Raw genomic sequence first — 24,414 nt, 5'->3', positions numbered from 1 at the left:
TTTCTCAAAGTTTCAAATTTTGTAGTTAGGGCTGAAAGATTTCTTCTTCATTGAAACTCCCTTCCCTCATTTCTTTAAAAAAAAAAAAGGCCTTTTTTCCCTTGTTGGTAATAAAAATCTGTTTGCATCTCAAAGTCTACCATTTGTTAAGCATTTACTATGACCCGTATTGTCCATAGCTTCTTGAATAGGTTATCTTACGTAAGCCTTATAACAGTCCCGTTGTACCATTGAGGAAATAAGCTGGGGGGCATGGTCACATGGCTAGTAATAAATGAAAGAACTGAGATTCCAGCCATGTCTGTCTGACTCCAAAGCCCATCTGGTTTCTGATAAAGTGTTTTGGTTTTAGGGCAACAAGGAAAATTTGATTTAAGATGATTTGAAGTAAATTACAAAAAGAACAGAAAACTATAACTTTAAAAGCAATAGTGGAAATAAAAAAGCAGGGTGTGGAGGTTGGAGAAAATAGTAAATAATACCAAAACAAAGAGGCAAAAATAAATAATTATAATAAATTAATTATATCAGTAATTATAATAATTATACTAATATCAGTAATTATAATAAATCCCAATGGTCAAACTAACCAGGTGAAAACAAATCAAAAGGTTGGAACATCCTATTGATGAGCAGCACACTTAAACATAAGGGATACAGAACAATATGGACATAAAGGGATAGAAGACTATATCCAGGCAAATGTTAAATAAATAAAACTGACAAAGCTAAATTAATATTAGACAAAATTAACTTTATTGAAAAAAGTATTACTGGTATTATATGATGATCCATGAATGAAGTTGCTCAGTCATGGCTGACTCTTTGCGACCCCATGGACTGTAGCCCACCAGGCTCCTCCATGCATGGGATTTTCTATGCAAGAATACTGGAATGGGTTGCCATTTCCTTCTCCAGGGGATCTTCCCGACCTGGGGATCAAACCCTGGACCCCCGCATTGTGGGCAGACGCTTTACTGTCTGAGCCACCAGGGCATCCCTCCATTATCATTATCAATCCCTCCATATCATTATATGATGATAATAGTATATAAAACTCCATTCTTTTTTTACCAAAGAACACAGTCTCAAAGTAAAATATTTGTAGAATGGTCAGAAAAAATTGAGAAATCATCATGGTAATTGACATTTGATATACTTCTCATTGAGTCAAACAGGCATACACATAACTAGTTAAGACCTAGAAAAATTGAGCAGTACAGTGAACAGATTTGATCTCATGAGTATGAATGGATGTATCTACACTCAGCAATTTAGAGAATACATTTTCTTTCCAGGGACATACAAAACATTATAGAAATAGGTCATGTACTAGGCCACAAGGCAGATCTTAGTAAACCACAAAAAGCTGGTGCCATACAGAAAGTTGTTCTGTTCTTTGGGCACAGTTAGATGTCAATGACAAAAGATAAATGATCTTCACAAGTACTCTTAAGTAACTTATAGATCAAAGAAGAAATCATAATGGAACTTAGAAAATATTCTGAATAATAATGAAAACCTTTTCAGCATTTTTCTAGAGTGATCCTTGCAAAATTTGTGTTACTGTGGAAAGGAAGACTGGAAATCAATAGTCTAAGTTTTTACCTGAATTAGAAAATTGATAGCAGGATAAACACAAAGGAAACAAAGATCAGAGAAGAAAAAATTGAATGAAAAAATTACACACTAGAATAGAGACTAACAAAGTCAAAAGTTGATTCTTTGAAAAGAATAATAAAATAGGTTAGCCACTGGCAAGATTATGTCTAGAAGGAAAAAATAAACAGTGTTGGAATGAAAAGGAAAACATAACTTTAGATATAACAGGAATTTAAATAGTTGGACAATTCTGTGCAAAGTTTTATATTTTCACCTAAAAATTCTAAACAAAACAGGTAATTTCCTTAGAAATATTATATTGTCCAAAATGACTTGAAAAGAAATAGGAAATCCAAATAAAGTAGTAACTATCCTAAGTGGTTATTAAGACTAACCCCAAAAAGTAACAAATATTTTTTAAAAAGCCAAACCAAAAAACTAAAGACAGGCCTACCATGACAGTTTGACAACAAGTTTACCACATAGCCAAAACATTATATGGGCTTCCGTGATGGCTCAGTGGTAAAGAATCTGACTATAATGCAGGAGACGCAGATTCTATCCCTAGGTTGGGAAGTTCCCCTGCAGAAGGAAATGGCAACCCACTCTAGTATTTCTTGCCTGGAAAACCCCATGGACAGAGGAGTCTGGTGAGCTACAGTCCATGGGGTCACAAAGAGTCGAACATGACTTAGCAACTAAACAGCAACAACAAAACATTGTGTTAATAATCATAAATTCCTCCAAAAAGTAGATAATGATGGAGGGTTCTCCCACTTATTTTATGAGTATAGTATATACTTGATACCCATATCAGACAAGAACAGTATAAGAAAGAAAACTAAAAGACACTCTGATTTATGAACATAAATGCAAAATCTGAAAACATAGTAGCAAACCAAGTTCATATGTAAAATAAAGCCTCTTGACCAAATTGGATTTATGTTATTAATAGTAATGTGAAAACACTATATGATTAGAAAATTTATGTATATAATTTACCGCATTAGCAAAGGAAGAGGACTGTATTAACTTAATAAACTCTATTTATTATTAATTTAAAATCAAAAGCAAAAAATAAGTATTAGATAATATGTTAAAATTAATAAGAATTTAGCTAGGTTGTCTGATTGGAGCTCAACATATGAAATCAGTTGCATTCATATCCCAGTAAAAAAATATATAACTTTTTTTAGGATAATAACATTAATAGCAACAGAAACTGCAACAGGAATAAGATTTATTAAGAATAAATCTTACAAAAAGATATTGAAGATTTTAAAACATTCCTGGAAGATATTATAGAAGATCTAAAATAAATATGTGGCATATGATTTTGTGGATGGGAAAACTCAATATCATAAAGATGTCACTGCACCCCAAATCTATGTAGTTAATACTATTTCAGTCAAATCTCAACTGGTTTTTTTATATAACTTGACAAGTTGTTTCTTACATATATATGGACAAAAGAGCAAAGGGTCAAGAATAGTCAAGACAATCTAAAGAAGTAAGTGATGCTGGGTGGTGGTAATGGGGTACTTATCCTATACAGATTCACTGTAAGAGTCTTAATTAGGGTGGTGTGGAAAGAATATAGACAAGTAAGTGGAAAAGAATAGAGTCCATAAACACTCATACATATAAAATGGAGATTCAGCATTGCATGGAGGTAAAGAACATGGCCAATACTCTAATACTTGGTCACCTGATGTGAAGAACTGACTCATTGGAAAAGACCCTGATGCCGGGAAGATTGAAGGTAGGAGGAGAAGGGGGCGACAGAGGATGAGATGGTTGGATGGCATCACCGACTTGATGGACATGAATTTGAGCAAGCTTCAGGAGTTGGTGATGGACAGGGAATCCTGGCATGCTGCAGTCCATGGGGTCGCAAAGAGTCAGACTCGACTGAGCAACTGAACTGAAAGAACATGGACTGTTAAGAGTCAAGATTCCTAAAATCTGAATCCCAGCCCCTCTGCTAATTCATTGTGTCATCTTGGTCAAGTTACTTTCTCTGCCTTAATCTGTAAAATGAAGCACTATTATTAACTTCGTAGAGTACTTGTGAGGTTTTAAATGAGTTATTTTTAGAAAGTGCTGGCAAATAATAGATGCTACATAAGTGTTTGTTTAACATGAATAAATGGAAAAATTGGTTTACCAAAGGTGGTATTACAGTATAGTAAAGATAATAAGGAATAAACTATTCATTGAATGGCACTGGAATCAATTAGTTACTGTCATGAAAAAATAATTGAATCTCTATTTTACTTTTGAAATAAGAATTAATTCTAGATTAACTGCCTATGGAAACTAAAGTCTAAAGTATTGGAAAGAATATAGAGAGATGTTCTTAACCTCATGGCAAGGAATTATTTTGGGGGCTAAGGTAACCTCTCCATAAAAAGTTAAAAGAAAAGTTGAAGAATTTGACTACATTAAAATTTAAAACTGTTTTTTGCATCATGATACTATAAAAAAGTAAAAAACTAGATGTCAGAGTGTTTTCAGTACATATAACAAAGGTTCGATATGTAAAACATGGAAGCAGTACTGTATGTTATTGTGGAATACATACACACACACAGTTTTAGAGTACAGGAGAGTGATTTCCTGCTGGATCTTGGGAGGAGAATATAATATTTTAAATAACATGGGTTCATAGCAGTTAATCTAAGAAGGGGGGATTTTAAATGCTTTCTTTGTCGAGATGAACTGAAATCACATGGTTATAAAATAGGAGGTACCCATTTTAGATCACAGAACTGTACATTCAGATGTACTGGGAATTGTTAACGCATCTGGTGTATTTTGTTCAGTTCTCAGTATTTTGTTGTTAAGAGGCATTCTGGTAGACCAGAAGTGAGTCAAACAGCAAGTTGAAAACAGTGTCGTAAGTCAAATTGGGCATGTTTATTTAGACAGCAAAAGTCTTAATGGCAACAGAAATTATTTTAAAATATTTGTAAGAATATCGTGTGGATGGGATCTTTTACCTTCTTTCCTTTTAAATTTACCTATTGGTTTTACCTATGAAAACAACCTGTGAGGATAGCTATTAATTTTGCCCTTCAGCATATTAGTCAAGCCATCTGGCTTTGTGGCATATATTAATTTGCACTGTTAACTGTGAGAATGTTTGACTCTTTAAAAGCAAATCTGCTTGGGTCGTTTCCTAGCTGTTGGGCAAGTTACTTAACCTTCTTAAGGCGTTGAGTTTATCATTAGAACTTTCTGTTCTATGTCTGTTTTATCTAGTAGAGTAGCCACTAGCCATGTGGCTGTTGAACACTTGAAATGTGGCTAGTGTGACTAAGCAAGTGGGTTTTTCTTTAATTTTAATGAACTTAAATAGCCATATGTGGCTCGTGGCTTACTGCATTGAACAATGCATATCTATAATGATAGTTATATATGCACCCTGATATTTAACTTCCTATAAACTCGTAAGATAGTTTATAAATGGATGATGGTATATTTATTTGTATCTGTACATGTATTGTCAGAAGAAAGCGATAGAATTAAGTTTTCAATACTCCCATATAGTCTTTTAAAATGTGATATATAGTATTGTCAAGAATTAAAGTTTAAAAGCTTGATCTGTGGTTGACATTTGCATAAACTTGAACAACTATTTTGGAGACAGGTATCTGTCCAGATTTGGCCTTTAACTTTGAATATTGGTCAAGTGGTAGTTCTTCAGGTTCTCTTTTGGGAATGGTGGTTCTGTTTAAACCTTAAAGTACTTTATAGCATAATTTTGCAAAGATTTATTTTCTTCTTAGACTAATCAGAATGTAATAAAAATATCCTTTTATTTATATATGTCAAATATGATCATTAAAAATATCAAATTATTTTTCTGTAGAGATATTAATGTCAAGAAGTAAGCATTTTTATTATAACTATTATATAGATAATTAAACGTGTTTCAATTTTTCTGTTTTTTACTTTTCTAGCTGCATAGATGAATGGTTTGAAGTAAATAGATCTTGCCCTGAGCACCCTTCAGATTAAGCATCAGCTTCCTGTCTTATAGGTAATTTTCCCTTTTTTAAAAAAAATTGCTTTTTGAACTGTTACCTGAGTCATCCATTCTCAACCACTGTTTTATTCATTGATTTAGTCAGTGAGGTGTGTATGTGTTCCAGACATTGTATTAGGCTGCTGTATAGAAAACTCACATGAAAAGTTACAAAGAAACAATTTTCTTGATTTCCTGAAGAGAATCATGTATTAAGTAAACTCTCAAATTTTGGTACTTTAAGGCACTTTAACTTATTTTAGTTTAATGCTTTAAAAAACACCATGAACTACTATGCTGACCCCATTTTACCAATGAGAAACCCGAGGGTCAGAGTAATTAAGTTCCATGACATTAAGAAGCATGTTGTCCCAACAATCCAAGGTTATGTAGTTAGCAACAGAATCAAATTCCACACTCTTCTTCTAACTTCCCAGGTATGTTTTTTAGGTAATGCAATATATTATAGTTCTTCAGTCATAATAATTAGTTAACATTTATACTGCATTATTATATTAAAAATCAGAAACATTACTTTGCCAACAGAGGTCCATCTAGTCAAGGCTATGGTTTTTCCGGTAGTCATGTATGGATGTGAGAGTTGGACCATAAAGAAAGCTGAGTGCCGAAGAATTGATGCTTTTGAATTGTGGTGTTGGAGAAGACTCTTGAGAGTCCCTTGGACTGCAAGGAGATCCAACCAGTCCATCCTAAAGGAGATCAGTCCTGGGTGTTCATTGGAGGGACTGATATTGAAGCTGAAACTCCAATACTTTGGCCACCTGATGCAAAGAGCTGACTCATTAGAAAAAACCCTGATGCTGGGAAAGATTGAGGGCAGGAGGAGAAGGGGACGACAGAGGATGAGATGGTTGGATGGCATCACCAACACAATGGACATGGGTTTGAGTGGACTCCAGGAGTTGGTGATGGACAGGGAGGCCTGGCCTGCTGCAGTTCATGGGGTCGCAAAGACTTGGACATGACTGAGCAACTGAACTGATTATGTACCAGGCATTGGTCTAAGCATTTTACATCTGTTAATAACTCATCTAATTGTTATAACAATTCTTTGATCTCAGTACTCTTTAACTACTCCCATAATGCAGATGAGGAAACTTAAGTTTTAGAGAGGGTAAGAAACTTGACTTGTCAAGGTCACATGGCTAGTTCCTTAGTAGAGCTGGGAATTGAACCCAAAGATTGTATTGTTTGCTGTTTTGCTGTTATTAGTGACATTTTCCACAGAAAGGTGTTTTTATAGTCATTCATTCAATTTTATCTTTCATTTGTGTATCCTATCTACACAGTAGACAGAAAAAAAGAATTTTTAAACCAAATACAGAATTTGTTTTCTGTTGACATAGCTTATTCATGATTCTGCATTTTCTGAAAATGTATAGTAAATTGAATGAAAACCTCAAAACCTCACTTGTGTATTGCTTTTTTTTGAGTTCCATGAAGTGAATTGAATGACATCATTTAGCTTTGAAATAAGTTAATTGGTAACTTCATATGTATGAAAAGCTTTTTATTTGTATCACTTCAGAATGGTATAAAGTATTGTGTTTTACATGAAGGCAGAATATTTTAGCCAGTCTTGAAATTGTTTTGGAAGGAGTTACTGCCTCTGTGTTCAGAGACTCAAGGTAGTCACAGAAGAATCTTTTCTGAATGTCTATGATCGCAGGCAGGAAACTAGAGCAGATAGTATCTAAGTTCTAGTCCTGTGTTGTCCCCCCAACTTCCTTTTATCTCAGTAACTCCTCGTCTTAAATATGAGGTGTTGTGATAATAAACACATTCAAGGAGTTCTGTTGTTCTTAATGAGGATCATTTAATAGCAACAGATTAGAATATTAACAAAGGAGATTTGAGGTGACTTAATAACAGCTCTTGCAGCTGGAATAAGAGCTGCAACTTTGAGACCTCTGTATTAATTAACAACAGTAGGGTTACACTTGTGAACTATGAAGTCCTGGCTGAACTATCAGCTTTTGAACCTTTTTACCATGAGATGATTCAGATCATACCGTGACACATTTGAAGTATGAATTGGAATTCGATTACTGTGTAAGAGAAGGTGATGGGAGTGATATTTTGAGGATGCTGCATGTATACTTTTATCTCACTTTATTAAAGGGATTTTGAAGAGGAAGATGCTTTGGAATGTCTTCAGTGTCACCTTACATCTGGGTCACTAAAGTAAAGCTACTGCTAAAATTTATAGAAGCTTTTTAAGAGAAGTACTAACACCAATGCTAATAGAATGAAATATAGTATTTTATGGACCAAAACAATACGTCTAAGTCTTTCACCCATAAGTAAAATTTGTCTTTTTAGTCAATAAACTTTTTTGTGTGTAAGTGGAGTTTTATGATATAAAATCTGCTATTACCTGGTCTCATCAGCTAAATCTTTGTTTTAGGGTCACAGTAAGCTTATGGGATGTGTGGGAACATGGCATCTCATCTTATGGGCAACATCGTGTGTTGGTTTTAAACAGCATTTCAGTTTCCTTACCCTGTGTATCAGTGTTACCTTCTATCTTCTTCTTTAGTTGTTTTTTTTTTTTTCCCCAATGTAGAACCTGGGTTTGGATGTGAATCGATGGAATCTGTCTCTATGGGTCTTTTCAAATGATGAGTCATTTCTAAGAATGTATAGACATGGGATTTCTCAACTCACATTTTGTCTTTGTTCTGACTGCCTTTGTCAAATGATGAATCCTCCTGTCTCTTTAGCTGTCCTAGATTAAAAGTGTATGGGTTTGAAGAGGATTTGGTGTTGTTAAAACTTTTTTTTTTTTTTTAAGGCAACATGTACCAATACTCTTCAGCATATGAATTTAGTAGTCAGCCTAAAATAGAGATACATGAATATCTAAGGTCTTGATTAGTTAGGAAATCATTTACTACTTTTAATTTGAGATTTTGGGCTACTTGGAAAGGGATTAATGAATTGTGTATATGTGTATGTGTTTGTACTTTCTGTACTCTATTGTAGTCTTGATTGTGGAGGGGGAAGGACTGTTGTGTGTTTTGTTTTGTTTTTTTTTGTAACAATTTTAAGCTTTAATTTGTGCTTTGGTGTCCTTGATTTTTTTCTTTTGCAGAACACAGATTTTATCAGCTTTTTAAAATGCTAAGTGTATGAAAATTTACAGTCTAAAGCAATGTTCATGGGGAAATAGGTGTTTAATTTTGATTTGTGTTACTATCATGAACCGTTGCTTAAGCTTAATGTATCTGCTTTTACACAGGTTTCCTTGACTTCAAGATGCTTGAAAAACCAAGAGGATACGAAGATCTGTCTCTGGAAAAACAAAAACAAAAATGCAGGCACACTCAGCCAGATATCTGAGTTCTTTGAGACTCAGTAATGCAGAGATGGACAATCATATAGGGAAAAAATCCTGCTGAAGAGAGGACAATTGCCACAGAACTCAGTGTACCAAACATGCATATAAAGGACACACAGGGATTTTGAAAATGCTGCACATCCCTTAGTAGTCATCTACATAGGTAATACTGATGAACATTTTGTATTCAGACGCCAAAGTTAACTGATTTAAAAGTTGATTTACTTTTTATTAAGTTCTCTAGGGCTGCACAACTACTTGTGTTTGATTTGTTTTGGTTTTTAGTTTGGGGACCTTTACTTTCCTGACATGATGTTCCTGCATTCATCAGTTCTTAAATTGAAGACCACGTAATTTACTTCTTAAAAATTAAAGTCTTAAATGTGAAACCAAGAAATGTAATCAAGCAGTAAAACATTCTCTGAATGTAGACCATGATCTCAAGTTCTTCGATTTTTTTTTTTTCTCCCCAAGACTAGAAAGTAGGCTTCTACATAGGAAAGCTACAGTATGTTGCTATTTTAAATTAAAGGTTTAACATTATCAGAATGCAATCCAAAGAATAAAAAATCAAGTTACATATTATATTCTAATTAATTAAATCTAGGATTATCTACTGAATTGCAATTTATTAAATATGTTATTTCCTTTTTAAATAAAACTGCTCAACAGGTAATCAGCAATGAATCATCTTGCAGCTATGCAACTTAAAAAAAATAATTACCAATTTTAAGTGCTGCCAGCTATAATAACTTTGTTTTAACGGGTATTTTTATTTGTTCTTTTCATGTAATATGCTTTGCATCTCCAGGCAGTTTTCCTACATTTAGGTAAAATGTTTAGCAGGTTGTAATACTTTAATAACTTATGAAAAGGGTAAAATAAAATTTTCTTGAGTGGAACTTGGAATAATTTGAGGGACATTTTTATATACTTTTAAAAATCAGAATTTAATTGGGATGCCAGATTTATAGCAATTTGCATCTTTAATTTTCCAGATAATCTGGAGTTTAGCATTTGATAAATGATTTTTTAAAGCAGACATGAAGATTTTGTTAATTTATAATTTATTAATGTGTTATTACTATAATTAAATGTTACAGAGAGTTTTAAATTCAGTCTTGTATAGAAAGAAATGTATTAAGCAAAATTCTGTGAATAAATATTCCCACAAAATACATCTGAATGGTTAAAAAGTACTGGAAGAGAGCTATCAGGGCTGCAACAATGAATGTCTTTTTCTTTTTTTTAGTATCAAAAATACCAATTCATAAATTTCATGTTTTCAACATAGGGAAAATGTTATCAGAGGACAATTTAAGCAGTGCACTTTACTTGGGATAATTAAGAGTTACACAGTACTGTTTCCTTATTTTAAGCTTTCTTTAATGTATTTAAGTATTTACTTTTCTTTTTTACTGCTGCTCTTATCCTTCTCGATTTTCTTCCCTTGTTCTGTTGCTTCTGTTTCATATTTTTTTTTAAAGGGCATGTACAGGAGCAACTGCTGCTACCCAGAAAAATTTGTGTATTATAAACAATTTTTTAGAAGAGTTTTTAATTGTTATTTGTGTGATTCTAGAGCAGATAACATTTTCCCTAAAGTTATGCTGTGAAATGCCTTTTGTTACGGTGCAGTTAAGGAATCCTCAACCTCCATTGTGACAGGCTGACAGCAGTTTCACAGGTGCTTTTTTAACCAGTTTTGGAGATTATTCTTTCCTCAAGGAAAATATTCTCTTCTTAAATTTTTTGTGGTCATGAAATCTTAATATGAATGGATTTTAGTTCACATTTTCAGTTTTGTAAGCTCTCTCTCCCTCCCTCTCTTGCTCTCGCGTACGTGCTCTTTCTCTGACACACACACCCACCCACCCACCCACCCACCAAGAAAAACCTCTTAGAATGTGAATAATTTTTTTTTCTACTGGTATGTTGTTATGGTAAGAATTACTTTGTCTTCCATTCTTAAAGGAAAAGATTTACTGTAGCTGTGGTAGTTAGCTATTGATATTTTCTTGGAAGTTGATTTTCCGATATAATTTACTCATTGACTTTTGAAGTTTATTGGCCTGAATTCCCTTGTCCTTCTTTATCCAGCACCATTCTCGCACAGTCTTATTCGCGTGGCCTTTGTTCGTCACAAGGTTCTGTGCTGCAGCTCCTACAGTAGAAGCTCCTGTGGTTGAAAAGAAAGTTCACTGTTTGCCGTGTCAAGTGCTACTTGATTATTTGTTTAGAACAGTATTTACTTATTAATAAATTTGTTCATAGTGTTCCCTTTTTGTTAAAATTTACAAAAGGTAGCATTCTTTTTAACTTTAAATTCAGTCTCCATCAGTGACTTCTTAAAAAGAATTTAGAAACTGAAAAAATTTTAAAGCCCAAATGCTCCAGTTTTTATTTAAAGTCAAAATTGTTAATCTGGAAAATATTATAAGTAATATTGTGCATAATGTCACTTATAATATTTATATTTATATAAAGATACCGAGTAGTGTACGTAGGACATAAAATCACATTAGATGTTTAAATGTGTAGCTGAAACTACTGACAGCTGAATATTATGGAGACAAAATAAAGATTGAAACCCTGGTTATCAAGTTGCTTCTAGTTTTCTAGCAACTTTGTAAATACTTGTTTTTAAGTAAGATCACAGTTAGGTATATAGAAAGCAGTATACTCTGACATTTCACTTTAGTGCCACTCTTCTTTATAATGGGTTTATTGCCAATTTTGACTCATGCTGATCTGATTTTTTTTCCCCCCAGAATGTATAAAAGAGTGTAAGGATGTATATGAGTACAATTATTCTGTCTTCTTTTGGCTCTTTCCCAGAGAAATAAACTAAGAATAATTTTAATCTGTATTTCAGATCTGGTCCTAAATCAGATGTAGATTGTGTTTTAAGAGTGATGTTTGTGATTGAAATATAGATAATGGTTTCTCTAACTCATTTTTTTGTAGTCGCCAAAGCAACTAAAAAGTCATGTTGTTAACTGTTGGATACTGTGTAGGTTTTGATTGTTTCTTAGTGCAAGTTTTCTATGTCTTTTGAATATTATACAGTTATTTCAGTTTTCACCTACTAAATAGTGTACTGGAATGTAGCCCCGAAATGCCTAAGGGAGCATATTTGCAGTATGTATCTTGAGTTAATGAAAATACCAGATTTTTTTCAAAGTTGCTTTCTAAATTTGGATTTAGTGGAGTTTAAAAGCAGTTGTTTAACTTTATAGCAAGACACAAGGATATTCCTTTAGTTGAAAAAGGAATTTAATATAAATATTAATAATAATAATTTAATGTAAATATTACCTAATTTAATTTACTAACATAGAATTGAAGAAGGGAAATTACGTTTGAACAAAACATGAAACTTTTTTAAAATTCAAGAATAATTGACTTAACCATCTGATTGACATCCATGTTGTTATACATTGATATTAATAGTCATCTTACATTTCCACAGAGAAAGTTTCCAGATAAGTCAGATTATTAAGAATTTTATAAAACTGCATAGAGATACATATTGCTCTAAATACAGTACAACTTGTTAGTTGCAGGAAGCATTTTAGATCATTTGGGTTGTTTTCTTGCATTCTGATTTATCTTGAGGTTAACTCAGAACATATTGACAATGGGTGGTTAAATGTGAAGTGTCCCTTGTTCATGTACAGATATTTTCTAAGTTTAAAAAAATAATCTAGCATGCCAGTATTTTGCCTTTGGCCCATTCCCCTTTATTTCTGAAGTACGTAACTTCTGATCTTTTTCTTTGCTATATTATGAGAAATATTATGGTAGTTACATCATCTGTGTTATTGTCCCCTTTTCTTCTCTACCCAGATTTTTTATTCTGAAACTCAATTGTTACTTGATTTATTTATTTATATATATATATATGAAATTGCTACTTAGTGTAGTAGTGATCCTTATTCAGGAACAGCTGGTAAAAAATTTTTTTGTAATAATAGATAATACTCGGCTTCCCTGGTGGCTTAGCTGGTAAAGAATCTGCCTGCAATGTGAGAGACCTGGGTTTGATTCCTGGGTTCGGAAGATCCCCTGGAGAAGGGAATGGCTACCCACTCCAGTATTCTGACCTGGAGAATTGCATGGACTGTATAGTGCATGGGATTGCAAAGAGTCAGACACAACTGAGCAACTTTCAGTAAACAATACTACAAATAAACCATAATTTATGAATGCTGTGCTTAAGCTAGGGATATTCTTTTCAAATCACAGAATTCCTGTATTGAATCAGAAATACCTTGTCTTTTAAGTTGTCTGATTCTCTATGGAAAGTAAAAGACATCAAAGAAAATCAGATTTGATAATGTGTTTTAGTCAAAAATGCAACATTACTATACTTAGGGGAGTTGGCATATTTTCAGATATTAAAGCCACCATTAATTTTAGACCAATAGCTAATAAGACAAATTGTTGGTTGCTTGTTGGTTGCATGGCATAAACTCACATCCCAGAAAGAAACAAAATTTTAAAAGTGATATTATATTATCTGTTAACCAACTTTGTGGTTCTTAACTCTGCTCTGGACTGTGTGGCATCTTCCAGGATTGTAAGTCTTATAATCAGAAGTGACTAATTTCTTCTGTTACTAGATTCCCATGACTTCCTTTTTCATTTAAAATGCTGAGATTGGTAAGTATTGATGATTTCTGTTTATAAACTTAAAAGAGTTCTCTGGGCAACCTGTTACCAGTGAATCTGGTGCCAGCATCTTGAAAAGGTTTCGTTGTTAGTCAGAAGCATTTTGAGCATCTGTGTGCATTTAATACAGTTAGCAGATCCTATAGAGAGATGCAAGAGATTTGGGGATTTGATGATGATATTGATCTCCATTACATTTTATTGCTTTGTAATGACTGTGTGAGTTTCCTTATTTGAAAATCATGATAATAATGAATATTTACCTCTACTGCTCTAGAGGTTCATGGTTTCCTCAGCTCTTCTGTAATACTTTTTTAATTTCCTCTATTAGAAAGTGTTTTCCTGGTATCAAAAGCATCAGTCACAAGAAATAGAGAAAATGTTTTGGGAACAACTTGTATGCTCTAAAGTGGAACAATTCATTATTAATATTTTAATAAATAAGACTTCCAAATGATCTTGCCAAATTATCCCACTATTTAGAAGTAGAAAATAAGAGAAGAATTCTTTCAAGGAACCTTGTCATATCCACCTTATGTCTAGAAGTTGACAGAACATTACACTAAAACAGAATTATCTGAATTCTGAAAGGTTACCATGAATTAACTTATGTGAAAATTTTCTTTATTTTTGTATACTCATTGCCACAAAAATTGAATAAAAATATTAAAACTCTGCAATAGCTTAAGAAACAGCTGTTTGTAGTGGTAGTGGACAAGGAGGCCTCTCTTCACTACTGTAACCATAAGGAAAGAGACGTACTGTGAAATTTCTAATGTAAAACCTATTTTGTAAATTTGTAATTGAAATGTGATTGGAGAGATATTACATTTTAGGGAGGGATGATGGTCTGCCAGTGCACAATCATAACTTAAAGTTCAGATTGTATTTTAGTGACATTCCATTATGTTTTTAAAAGGAGAGTAATTAATCTTCTGAAGCACAGTTTTCATGATGGAAGACGTATTGAGTTTTTTAGCATAGTGGTTAACAACATGGATTTTGGAGCCACAGTGCCTAGTTTTGCCATCTTCTTAATGTTGGCAATACACTTCTCTGTGCCTCGCTTTTGCCTATAAAAACAAGTAATACTACTGCCTACCTCAAGGTTGTTGTGAGGATTAAATGGAAAGTACGTGTATGCACCAGACAGAGTAAGCACTTAATAATGTTAGTAGTTTTTGTAAATAAAAATATTTTTGCCCATCTGTGAATAAATTTTGTTATTATCTTCATTCATGAAGTATAGGAGTAATTCATAGACCTTGATTTAAGAAACGTAAGTGTAATAGAGGACGGGGTGGATTCTGATCTTCCCTCTTGCTGAAATCTGAAGATTATTTCAGCAGTTACATATTAAGCACTACTTGGTTCTGTGGACTGTTAGGGAACTAAGAATATAGAAATCAAGAATAACTGATCTCCAGGAATTTAATCTTTAGTATGTGATGCAAATAAGTAAACATATATAATAAGGAGTAAAGGCTCTTGCGGAGGTAGGGAGAAGGGTCATTAAGCTCAGACTAGGCAAGAGAATGACCTTAAGTCTTTAAGAAGAAATAGATCATAGCTCTAGGGCATATGGATTAAAAGGAAATATGAAGCAGGAGGTCGGGAAGAGTATTCTCAGGCAGAAAACATAGCACATAGAATCATAACCCTCTTGGACAGTTGTGTCTAGAGAGGTAAGCAGGTAACAAATATTGAAGGGATGTATGTACCAAACTAAGATTGAAGGATTTTTAGCAGGAAAAACACAATCAGATTCACCCTTCAGATTAGAGAGGAATGAGACTAGTGGCAGACATGTTAGAAAATTTATAATAATTCAGACAAGATGATGAGCAAGACTAAAGCAATGACAATAGAGCAAAAATGGAAGAACTTAAAAAATGTAAAGAGTAGAATTAACTCATCCTGGTAGTCACTTAGATGTAAAAGATGACAGATAAGACCAAGACAACTCCCAGCTAGTACTTTTCCCACATCTTGAAGAGTGGAATCTTAAGGACAGAATATCTTTCCCTTGGGAAAGCCAATTATGCTGAAGAATCTGCTGGAGAACCAGAGATAAAGAGCACCAGTTCTGACCTGCAGGATCTTAAATCGAAGCAGTGTTGAGAGAACCAGACAGGAACAGCTGGTGTGTGTGTGTGTGTCTGTCTGTTTTTAGTGTTTAGGGGGCATCTAGAAAAAAATGTGGCCAACACTATTAGAGGTATATGGTAAGTGGTCTGCACCGAACTAGGTTATTGACATCTAGGTTGGGTGGTGACCTGGACTCCTCCACCACTAATCTTCCCCTTAACCTCAGATACCTCTTGGAGTAGGGCCATGCTTTCCTAGGTGTGTTTAGTGAAATGCTGAGATGCACACTGAAGCCTTCTTGAAGTTTTCTCTTTGAGTCATTTGTCCGTACCCTTTCTCTGTACCATTCTACCCTTGGAAGAAGAGTATTTTTAGAAATAGACAGCAAGGATGAATCCTGCTGTCCTAATGGCTGCTGCTGTTGGGATGAGTAGGTTAGGCTGTGCAAGAGGACCAGAAGAGGACCAGTTCCTGGAAGACACTGGATTGCTTCTGGCTGCATTTTGATCTTTGTTAGCAATTGTTAAAGTCTGTCACACAGTGCTTTATTTCTATGGTTCTTTCCATATAAACTTATGAATTCAGTGTTCATTATTTTATGAGATTTTAAAAAGTACATGACACAAAAAATATCTTCCCAATGAAGTCAGCTTGAGATTTAAATGCTTTTGGAGTATCTTGATCATTTTGTAGCTGGATAACTGAAAGCAGTTGTAATTGTACAGCATTAGCAATGTAAATTTGTATTTCAGAAAAACATCAAGTTATTGTATGTCATGAACTTTTCAAAGTTAATCATTAATAATTCAAATGTTATTAAATCTGTAAATGTTAAAAGGATTCATGTCCAAGTTTTCAGAGGATAGCTATCAATGAAGTTAAACGGTATATGGTTCAACTGTTGTTAGATTTCAAACACTGCAAAAGCTAAAGGCCTTGCTAGGGTATTTCAGTATCTAAACTATTATCACTTTAGTATATAATCAGTATAAAAACTACCAATGAAGTATTTTGCATTCTTTTTCAGTCTTTGAAATTGGGTATATCTTTTATATTTATAGCACATCTGTATTCAGAACTAGCCTTATTTTAAGTGCTCAAGAGCAACATGTGACCATTGACTACTGTGTTAGACACACAGGTCCAGATGACTAGGAGGTGGTTTTTCTACTCTGTCCTTAACGTGAAAATATTTTTGAAAGCCTTATAATTCTGACTTTAGAGACCTGAGTTTCTCAAAGTTGATTTAGCTACTATGCATGAGCAGAGCTGGTCTTATTTTGTTACCAAATGGAAATAGAATATCCAGCTTTCTTTCTTTCTTTCTTTCTTTTTTTTTTTTTAATGAAAAAGGCTAGAAATGTCTTAAAGGTTGATGGCCTAATGAGCCCTCTTTGTGTGCTCTCATAAATGTCACTTTTTTTTTAACCAATCAATTTTTTTAATTGAAGGATAATGACTTTACAGAATGTGGTGGTTTTCTATCATCATCATCAAGAATCAGCCATAGGTACACCCATGTCCTCTCTCTCCCATCTCCCTCCCCATCCCACCTTCTGGATTGTCACAGGGCCTCTATTTGAGTTCCCTGAGTCATACAGCAAATTCCCATTGGCTATCTGTTTTCCATATGGTATTGTAAGTTTCCATGTTACTCTCTTCATACTCTCACCCTCACCCTCCTCCCCCACACCCACCCCGTGTCCATAAGTCTGTTCTCTGTGTCTGTTTCTCCATTGCTGTCCTGAAAATAAGTTCACCAGTCCCATCTTTCTAGATTCCATATATATGCATCAGTATATGATATTTATATTTCTCTTTCTGACTTACTTCACTCCGTATAATAGGCTCTAGGTCCATCCACCTCATTAGAACTGACTCAAATGCGTTCTTTTTTATGCTTGCGTAGTATTCCATTGTATATATGTACTACAGATTCTTTATCCATTTATCTGTCTATGGACATCTAGGTTACTTCCACGTTCTAGCTGTTGTAAATTGTGCTGCAGTGAATATTGGGGTACGTGAATCTTTTTCAGTTTTGGTTTTCTTGGGGTATATGCACAAACAGGCTCTGAATAACTGGTCCAATTGATAGATAGGAATGAGTGTCTGGTGTTTTAGCCAAATGACCAATAGGAATTGTGAGCAGTGCTGATGAATAGCACTTGTCTGAATTGTCCCCTGTGTCGAGCTCTGCAGGGACAGTTTTGTGAGTTTCTGGCCTTCTTAGCCAGTGGTTGACTTTTTACCACATCCATGCTTAAACCTCTATGCTTGTTCACCTGATTCTCATTCACAAAACTCAGTCTTCAAAATCCAGCTTGAGAGTCACCAATAGTTAATTCTAAGCTCTCTTCTATAAGATATTCTCCAGTTGGTGTGGGGATTCTATGCTCTTAGTGAGCTGTTGTGCTTCCCCAGTGGCTCAGCAGTAAAGATTCTGCCTGCAGTACAGGAGACACGGGTTCAATCCATGGGTCAGGAAGATCCTCTGGAGAAGGGCATGGCAACCCGCTCCAGTATTCTTGCCTGGAAAATCCCATGAACAGAGGGGCCTGGCTGGCTACAGTCCATAGGGTTGCACAGAGTTGGACACGACCAAAGCGACTTAGCACACACAGCACAGCATAGCGAGCTGTTGAAAGGAGTCAGAGGGTGGGGTTGTGAGGGAGCTTGTCTACAAGGATGGACCGCATCCAGGGAAGACACATTACGCTCTTCTGTTTCAAGATCCCCATCAGCCAGTGATTCTCAACACTTGACTAAACATGAGATCAACTCAGAAGGTAGGAAGGTAAGGCGGAGGTGGCTCTTCAAAGATCCCACTGCAAAGATTCTTGAGTTGATTGTTCTGGTGTGATACTGTTGCGTAGCCAGAGTACAGCCCTTATCTAGGGTTTTCTCACACCCGCAAAGTAAGGGGTCAGCCCTTGAGGAGGAGAATGCCTAGCATATTGCAGACCTCTGCAACTAAGCTGTAGCTTCATCCCCTCCAATTCTTTTTCCTGCTTGACTGATCTCTTGACTCTTTAAACTAGAAAGCTGCTCCTTTATCATGCATTCTTCCCAACTCTGTGGTTCATAGAATAAGCTACCTTTTTCAGCAAGGCTCACATCCTTGATTTGCACAGCAGAGTTTCTGGATTCTTGAAAGCCCTTTCTGCCTCCAGGACATGGCTGTGACAGATCAAAACAAGCTCTTGTCTTTTCTTTTGGCTCTTAAGAAGTCCACTTCGACTTTCGAAATTGAGCAACAATGTCTTTGTTTTAATCCTTATTGTCTCTCCCTAAGGAAGCAGCAGCTGCCAGTGAGTCACTGAGTTGCCATAAGCAACCAGGAATGCAAGGAATGAAAAATGTAGCAGTTAATAATTCAAAAATAGCATTTTATTACACTCGCGTCAATCACTGGAAAGCCACTGTGGTAACTGTGTGGGCATATGAGTAGCTAGAGTCTTGTATAGCCTTCGTTCTTAATGTTGGTAATCGTCAGTCTTTTCACCATGAAGAAGAATGTGTGGGAGTAAATGGAATGCAGGGTAAGTTGAAGTGGTTCATTCATTTAGCACATATTTAGTGAATTTGATAGATACAAGATACTATGCATGTATTGAAATATTTCCTGCCCTTAGGCAGCTATATGGTTCTGTATTCCTGTTAGAAGTTGGTAATCAGCTTTGGTGTAGCAGATATACGACTATAACATGGATGCTTAAAACCTAGTTCTTTTTCTTTGCAGTTTTATGAAGCACGTGCAAGTGTAAGGTGTACGGCATGATAATTTGACTTATATGCATCACAGAATGACTACTATAGTAAGCTCATTAAGTATTTATCACTCATATAGATACAAAATTAAAAGGAAAAAAATTGTGATGAGAACTCTTAGGATTTACCCTTTCCTATATAATACATCAATATTAATTATATTTTTCATGTTGTATATAACACCCCTAATACCTATTAGTCTTATGACTGGAAGTTTCTAACTTGGTTCTTGAATAAGCATTTTTGTCAGATCTTTGAAAGCATGAGATTATTAAAGTAATTAGAAACCACTTGTGCACCTGGTAACAGTTTTGTACCTTGTGCCTGACCCGTGTGTGTGTCAGTGCTGCTAAAACAAAAGGGAAAACAGATGAAAGTGCTATGAACTCTGTTTGCAGTAAAGACAACCACATAGATTTGTTAACTCATTTCCATTTTTAGAGATCTGTTTCCTCAATGAGGACGGTGTTATAGTTCTAATCCATTTTTTTCTCCTCACCTTATTAAAGCAGCTAATGTAATGTTACATAGTAACATGTTTTGTACAATCTGATGAGTTTAGACACACACACACCTGTGAAACCATCACTAAACCAACATGAATATATTTCCATCCCCCTCAAGAGTCTCCCTCCTCAAGCCCCTTTACAGTCGGTTTCCCCCATCCACACTCGGGCCTGCACAGCCGTTAATCTACTTGGTGCTCCTATAGATCAGACAGAAACGTCCAGCATGGGCTTCACTGGTGTCAGGCTTGCTTGGCTCAGCATGTTCGTGAGAGGCATCAGTGTTGTTACTTGAATCAGTTCTTTCTTATTGCTGAGTATTCTATTATATGAATATGACTATCTTGGTAGTGTGTTATCCATTCTCCTATTGGTGAGAGCTATTTCTAGTTTGGGGCTATTATGAATAAAGTGGCTATGAACATTTATATATAAATCTTTATGTGACATGTGATTTAATTTCTCTAATAAACACCTAGGAGTGGATTTACTGAGTTGTATGCTAAATATTTAACTTCATAAGATACCACCAAACCATTTCCGGAGTCGGCTGTACCATTTCACATTTCCTCCAGTAACGTGAGGGTTTATCATGTCATTGTCAGCACATGGATTTGTCAGTCTTTTGAATTTAGACCATTCTAGGGGATATGTTGTGGTATCTTGTAGTTTAGTTTGAACTGACCCAACCACTAATCATGTTAAGCATCTTTTTATGTGCTCTTTTACCCCTCTTACATTTTTTTGATGAAAGGTCTGCTCAAATATTTATCCTGTTTCAATAGTTTTGTTGAAGTATAATTTACAGAACCATAAAATTCTAACCGTTTGAAGTGTACGAGTCCATGGCTTTTTAGTATATCTACAAAGTTGTACAATCCTCATCATACCTAATTCTGTAATATTTTCATCACCATAAAGAAAACTTTATACCGATGAGCAATCACTCCTCGTTTCTCCCTCCTCCAGCAGTTAAGCAACCACTAATATATTCTGTCTCCATCATTTCCCTTTCTAGCTTTTTCATATAAAAGGGGAATCATACAAAATAGTATTTTGCACCTAGCTTCTTTCACCTAACATGTTTCTGGGGTTCACCCACATTTAGCAGGTGTAACTGCCTAATTTTGCTGAATAGTGTTCTACTGTATGTATATACCGCATTTGTTCATTTACTAATTGATAAAATTTGGATTGCTCCCACTCCTTTGGCTGTTATGAATAATGCTGTTAGAAACATTCGCCTTCGGGTCTTTGCGTGAACATACATTTTTCGTTTGTCTTAGGTAAGTACTTAGAAGTAAAATTGCGGGATTAGATGCATGCGGCCTTCTATCCCATCCAGCCTGAGATATGTTGGAGGCTTACTGTTATCTCATCCCCATATCACCATGTGAAGTTTCTGCTGTTCTGTTCACCTGTTGCTTGCCACAGCCAGTATCTCATCATCAGGTTAGCTGGAATGTTGGCCTTCTCTGGTTGCCCCCAAGATGATACTGTTTCAGCAGCACTCCTGAGCAGGAGTTTTCTCAGCATGATTTTTCCCCAAATCAGTTCAGTGCCCTCCAGCAGATGCAGCCTGCTCCACTCTGGTAGCACTACAGTGCCAGCAACTTGGGAGATTTCTGGGGGCAGGTGGAGCTCCCACAGGCTGAAGTGCTGGGCTCCCACTGATTTTGCCAAGATTCAGTAGATTTTCTTAAGTAAACGTCACTGTTTGTTGCATGCCTTGGGTCAGTTTCCAATTTTGAAATGACTCTTTTGATAGTTTTGTCAAGTTTTAGTATTTTGTGGAGACCAAGTATGCTGTACTCGTGACACACTTATTCCTGAGGTCTTACAGGGCTGCTTATTTTAAATTGTGAAAGTGTTAAGTTGTTCTGTCGTGTCTGACTCTGCGATCCCCTGGACGATAACCCTCTGGCTCCTCTGTCCATGGGATTTTCCAGGCAAGAATTCTGTAGTGGGTAGCCATTCCCTTCTCCAGGAGATCTTCCCAACCCAGGGATTGAACCTGGGTCTCCTGCATTGCAGGCAGATTCTTTATCATCTGAGCCACGAAGAGATTATTTTTAAATTGGGTCATGCATAATCTTCTTATTGAGTTGTCAAAGTTCTTTATATGTTCTGTATACAAGACTTTAATCAGATATATGATTTGCAAATACTTTCAGTCTATGGCTTGTCTTGTTGTCTTAATAGTATCTTTGAAAGAGCAACAGTTTTCAGTTTTGATTGAAGTTCAATTTATTTTTTTCCTGTTCATGCTTTTTGTGTCCTAAGAAATCTTTGCTTAATACAAAGCCACAGAAGTTTTCCATTTAGATCTATGATACAGTTTGAAATGATTTTTGTATATGTTGTGAAAGTAAGTATTGAGGTTTATATTTATCCAGAGGACTCTCCAGCTTATTTTTGTTGATTCTCCTTTCCCTGTGGAATTAACTTTCCATTTTGTTGAAAATCAAATGGTATGTGTGGATCTATTTCTGGAGTCTCTTCTGTTGCATTGAACTAAGTATATGTCTTTACTTATGCCATTATTACACTGTCTTGATTATTATAGATTTATGTAAGTCTTATATCACTGCCTTCAGCTTTGAAAAACATTTTGCTGGTCATAGAATTGTACATTGTCCTTTTTTGTTTTGTTTTCTGGGACTTCCCTGGTGGCTCAGATGGTAAAGTGTCTACAATGCGGGAGACCCGGGTTTTGTTTTCCTTCAGTACTTAAAGATACTGCTTCATTATCTTCTGTCTTACATAGCTCAGGCAAGAAGTTTGCATCATTCTTTTTAAAAAAAGTTTTTAATTAAGCCATAATTTGTATACCATAAAATTCACCATTTTGAAGTATACTATTACATGTTTTTGGTATATTCACAAGGTTGTGCGACCACCATGACTGTCTAATTTCAGAACGTTTGCATGACTCCAAAAGGAAACCCCATGCCCATTAGTAGTCATACCTCATTGTTCCCTTAGCCCTGCTCTCTGTGGAGCTGCCTGTTCTGGACATTTCATTAAATGGAGTCATAGAATATGTGTTCTTTGGTATTTGGTTTCTTTCACTTAGTATGGTGCTCTCAAAGCTCATTCTGCTGTGACACATGGCAGTACTTTTCTTTTTATGGTTGAATACTATTCTGTTGGGCTTCCCTGGTGGCTCAGAGGTTAAAGCGTCCGCCTGCAATGTTGGAGACCTGGGTTCGATCCCTGGGTCGGGAAGATCCCCCGGAGAAGGAAGTGGCAACCCACTCCAGTATTCTTGCCTGGCGAACCCCATGGACGGAGGAGCCTGGTGGGCCACAGTCCACTGGGTCACAAAGAGTCGGACACAACTGAGCGACTTCACTTCACTTTGGTATTCTGTTCTATGAATATACCACAAGTTTTTTTGGTGGACATTGGATTGTTTGCGTTTCTCACTGTTTTGAATAGTGTCACTGCAAGCATTCATGTACAAGTCTTTTTGTAAAAGCCTGTTTTTAATTATCTTTGGTATGTACCTTGTAGAATTGCTGGGTTGCGTGTCAACATATGGCATCTCTGTGATTAACTCAGTCAGCTACCAAACTTTTTCCAAAATGGCCGTGTCATTTTACATTCCCACCAAAAATGTATAAAGTTTCCAATTTCTTCACGTCCTCACCAGCACCTGTTATTGTTCATCTTTATTAATATAGCCATCCCTAATGACTTCACGAAGTGGTATTTCACTGTGGCTTTGATTTGCATTTCCATATCTGTGTTCATCATCTTTTCATGTGCTTATTGGCCATTTGTATTAATATATCTTCTTTGGAGAAATGTCTTCAGATCCTTTCCCCATCTTTAAATTATTTGTCTTTTTATTGTTGAGTTTCAAGAATTCTTTTTAATATGTTCTGGATTCCTAGACCTTTATCAGATATATGATTTGTAAAGCTTTGAATATTTTCTCCTGTGTTTTGAGTTGTCTTTTCACTTTTTTGATAGTGACTTTTGTAGCACAAAAAATTTTAATTTTGATGAAGTTCTGTTTTGTCTTTTTCTTTGGCTTGTGCGTAGGTGTCATCTGTGAAACTATTACCTAATCTAAAGTTAGAAAGATTTACACCTCTGTTTTCTTCTAAGAATTTTACAGTTTTAGCCCTTATATTCAGGTCTTTGATCCATTTGGAGTTAACTTTTATGTAGACCAGGAGGTGCCAGTGTCCACGTTCATTCTTTTGTGTGTATGTATCCAGTTGTTCCAGCACTATTTATTTGAAAGACTATGCTTTCCTCCATCTTTCTTTTTTTGAAAATCAAGTGACTGTCAATATATGGAGTAATTTCTCTGTTTTATTCCATTGATCTGTGTCTGTTCTTCTGCCAGTATCACACAGTCCTGACAACTA

At 35.4% G+C, this 24,414-nt stretch overlaps 1 protein-coding gene across 1 annotated transcript in view; it reads left to right on the top strand.

Moving 5' to 3' along the window:
- Window positions 1-10,173, top strand: part of ZNRF2 (zinc and ring finger 2) — a 94,082-nt gene extending 83,909 nt beyond the window's left edge. Inside the window, exons 4-5 of the mRNA XM_006055696.3 lie at window positions 5,568-5,647; window positions 8,895-10,173. Coding sequence (XP_006055758.2) covers window positions 5,568-5,625 — 58 coding nt within the window. The 3' untranslated portion in view covers window positions 5,626-5,647; window positions 8,895-10,173. The remainder of the gene's footprint in view (window positions 1-5,567; window positions 5,648-8,894) is intronic.
- Window positions 10,174-24,414: the final 14,241 nt, after the last annotated feature.

Source organism: Bubalus bubalis, chromosome 8 (assembly GCF_019923935.1).
Source record: "Bubalus bubalis isolate 160015118507 breed Murrah chromosome 8, NDDB_SH_1, whole genome shotgun sequence".
Taxonomy (NCBI): Eukaryota; Metazoa; Chordata; class Mammalia; order Artiodactyla; family Bovidae; genus Bubalus; species Bubalus bubalis.
The sequence above is the reverse complement of the archived record's forward strand: the minus strand, read 5'-3'. Positions and strand labels throughout refer to the sequence as shown.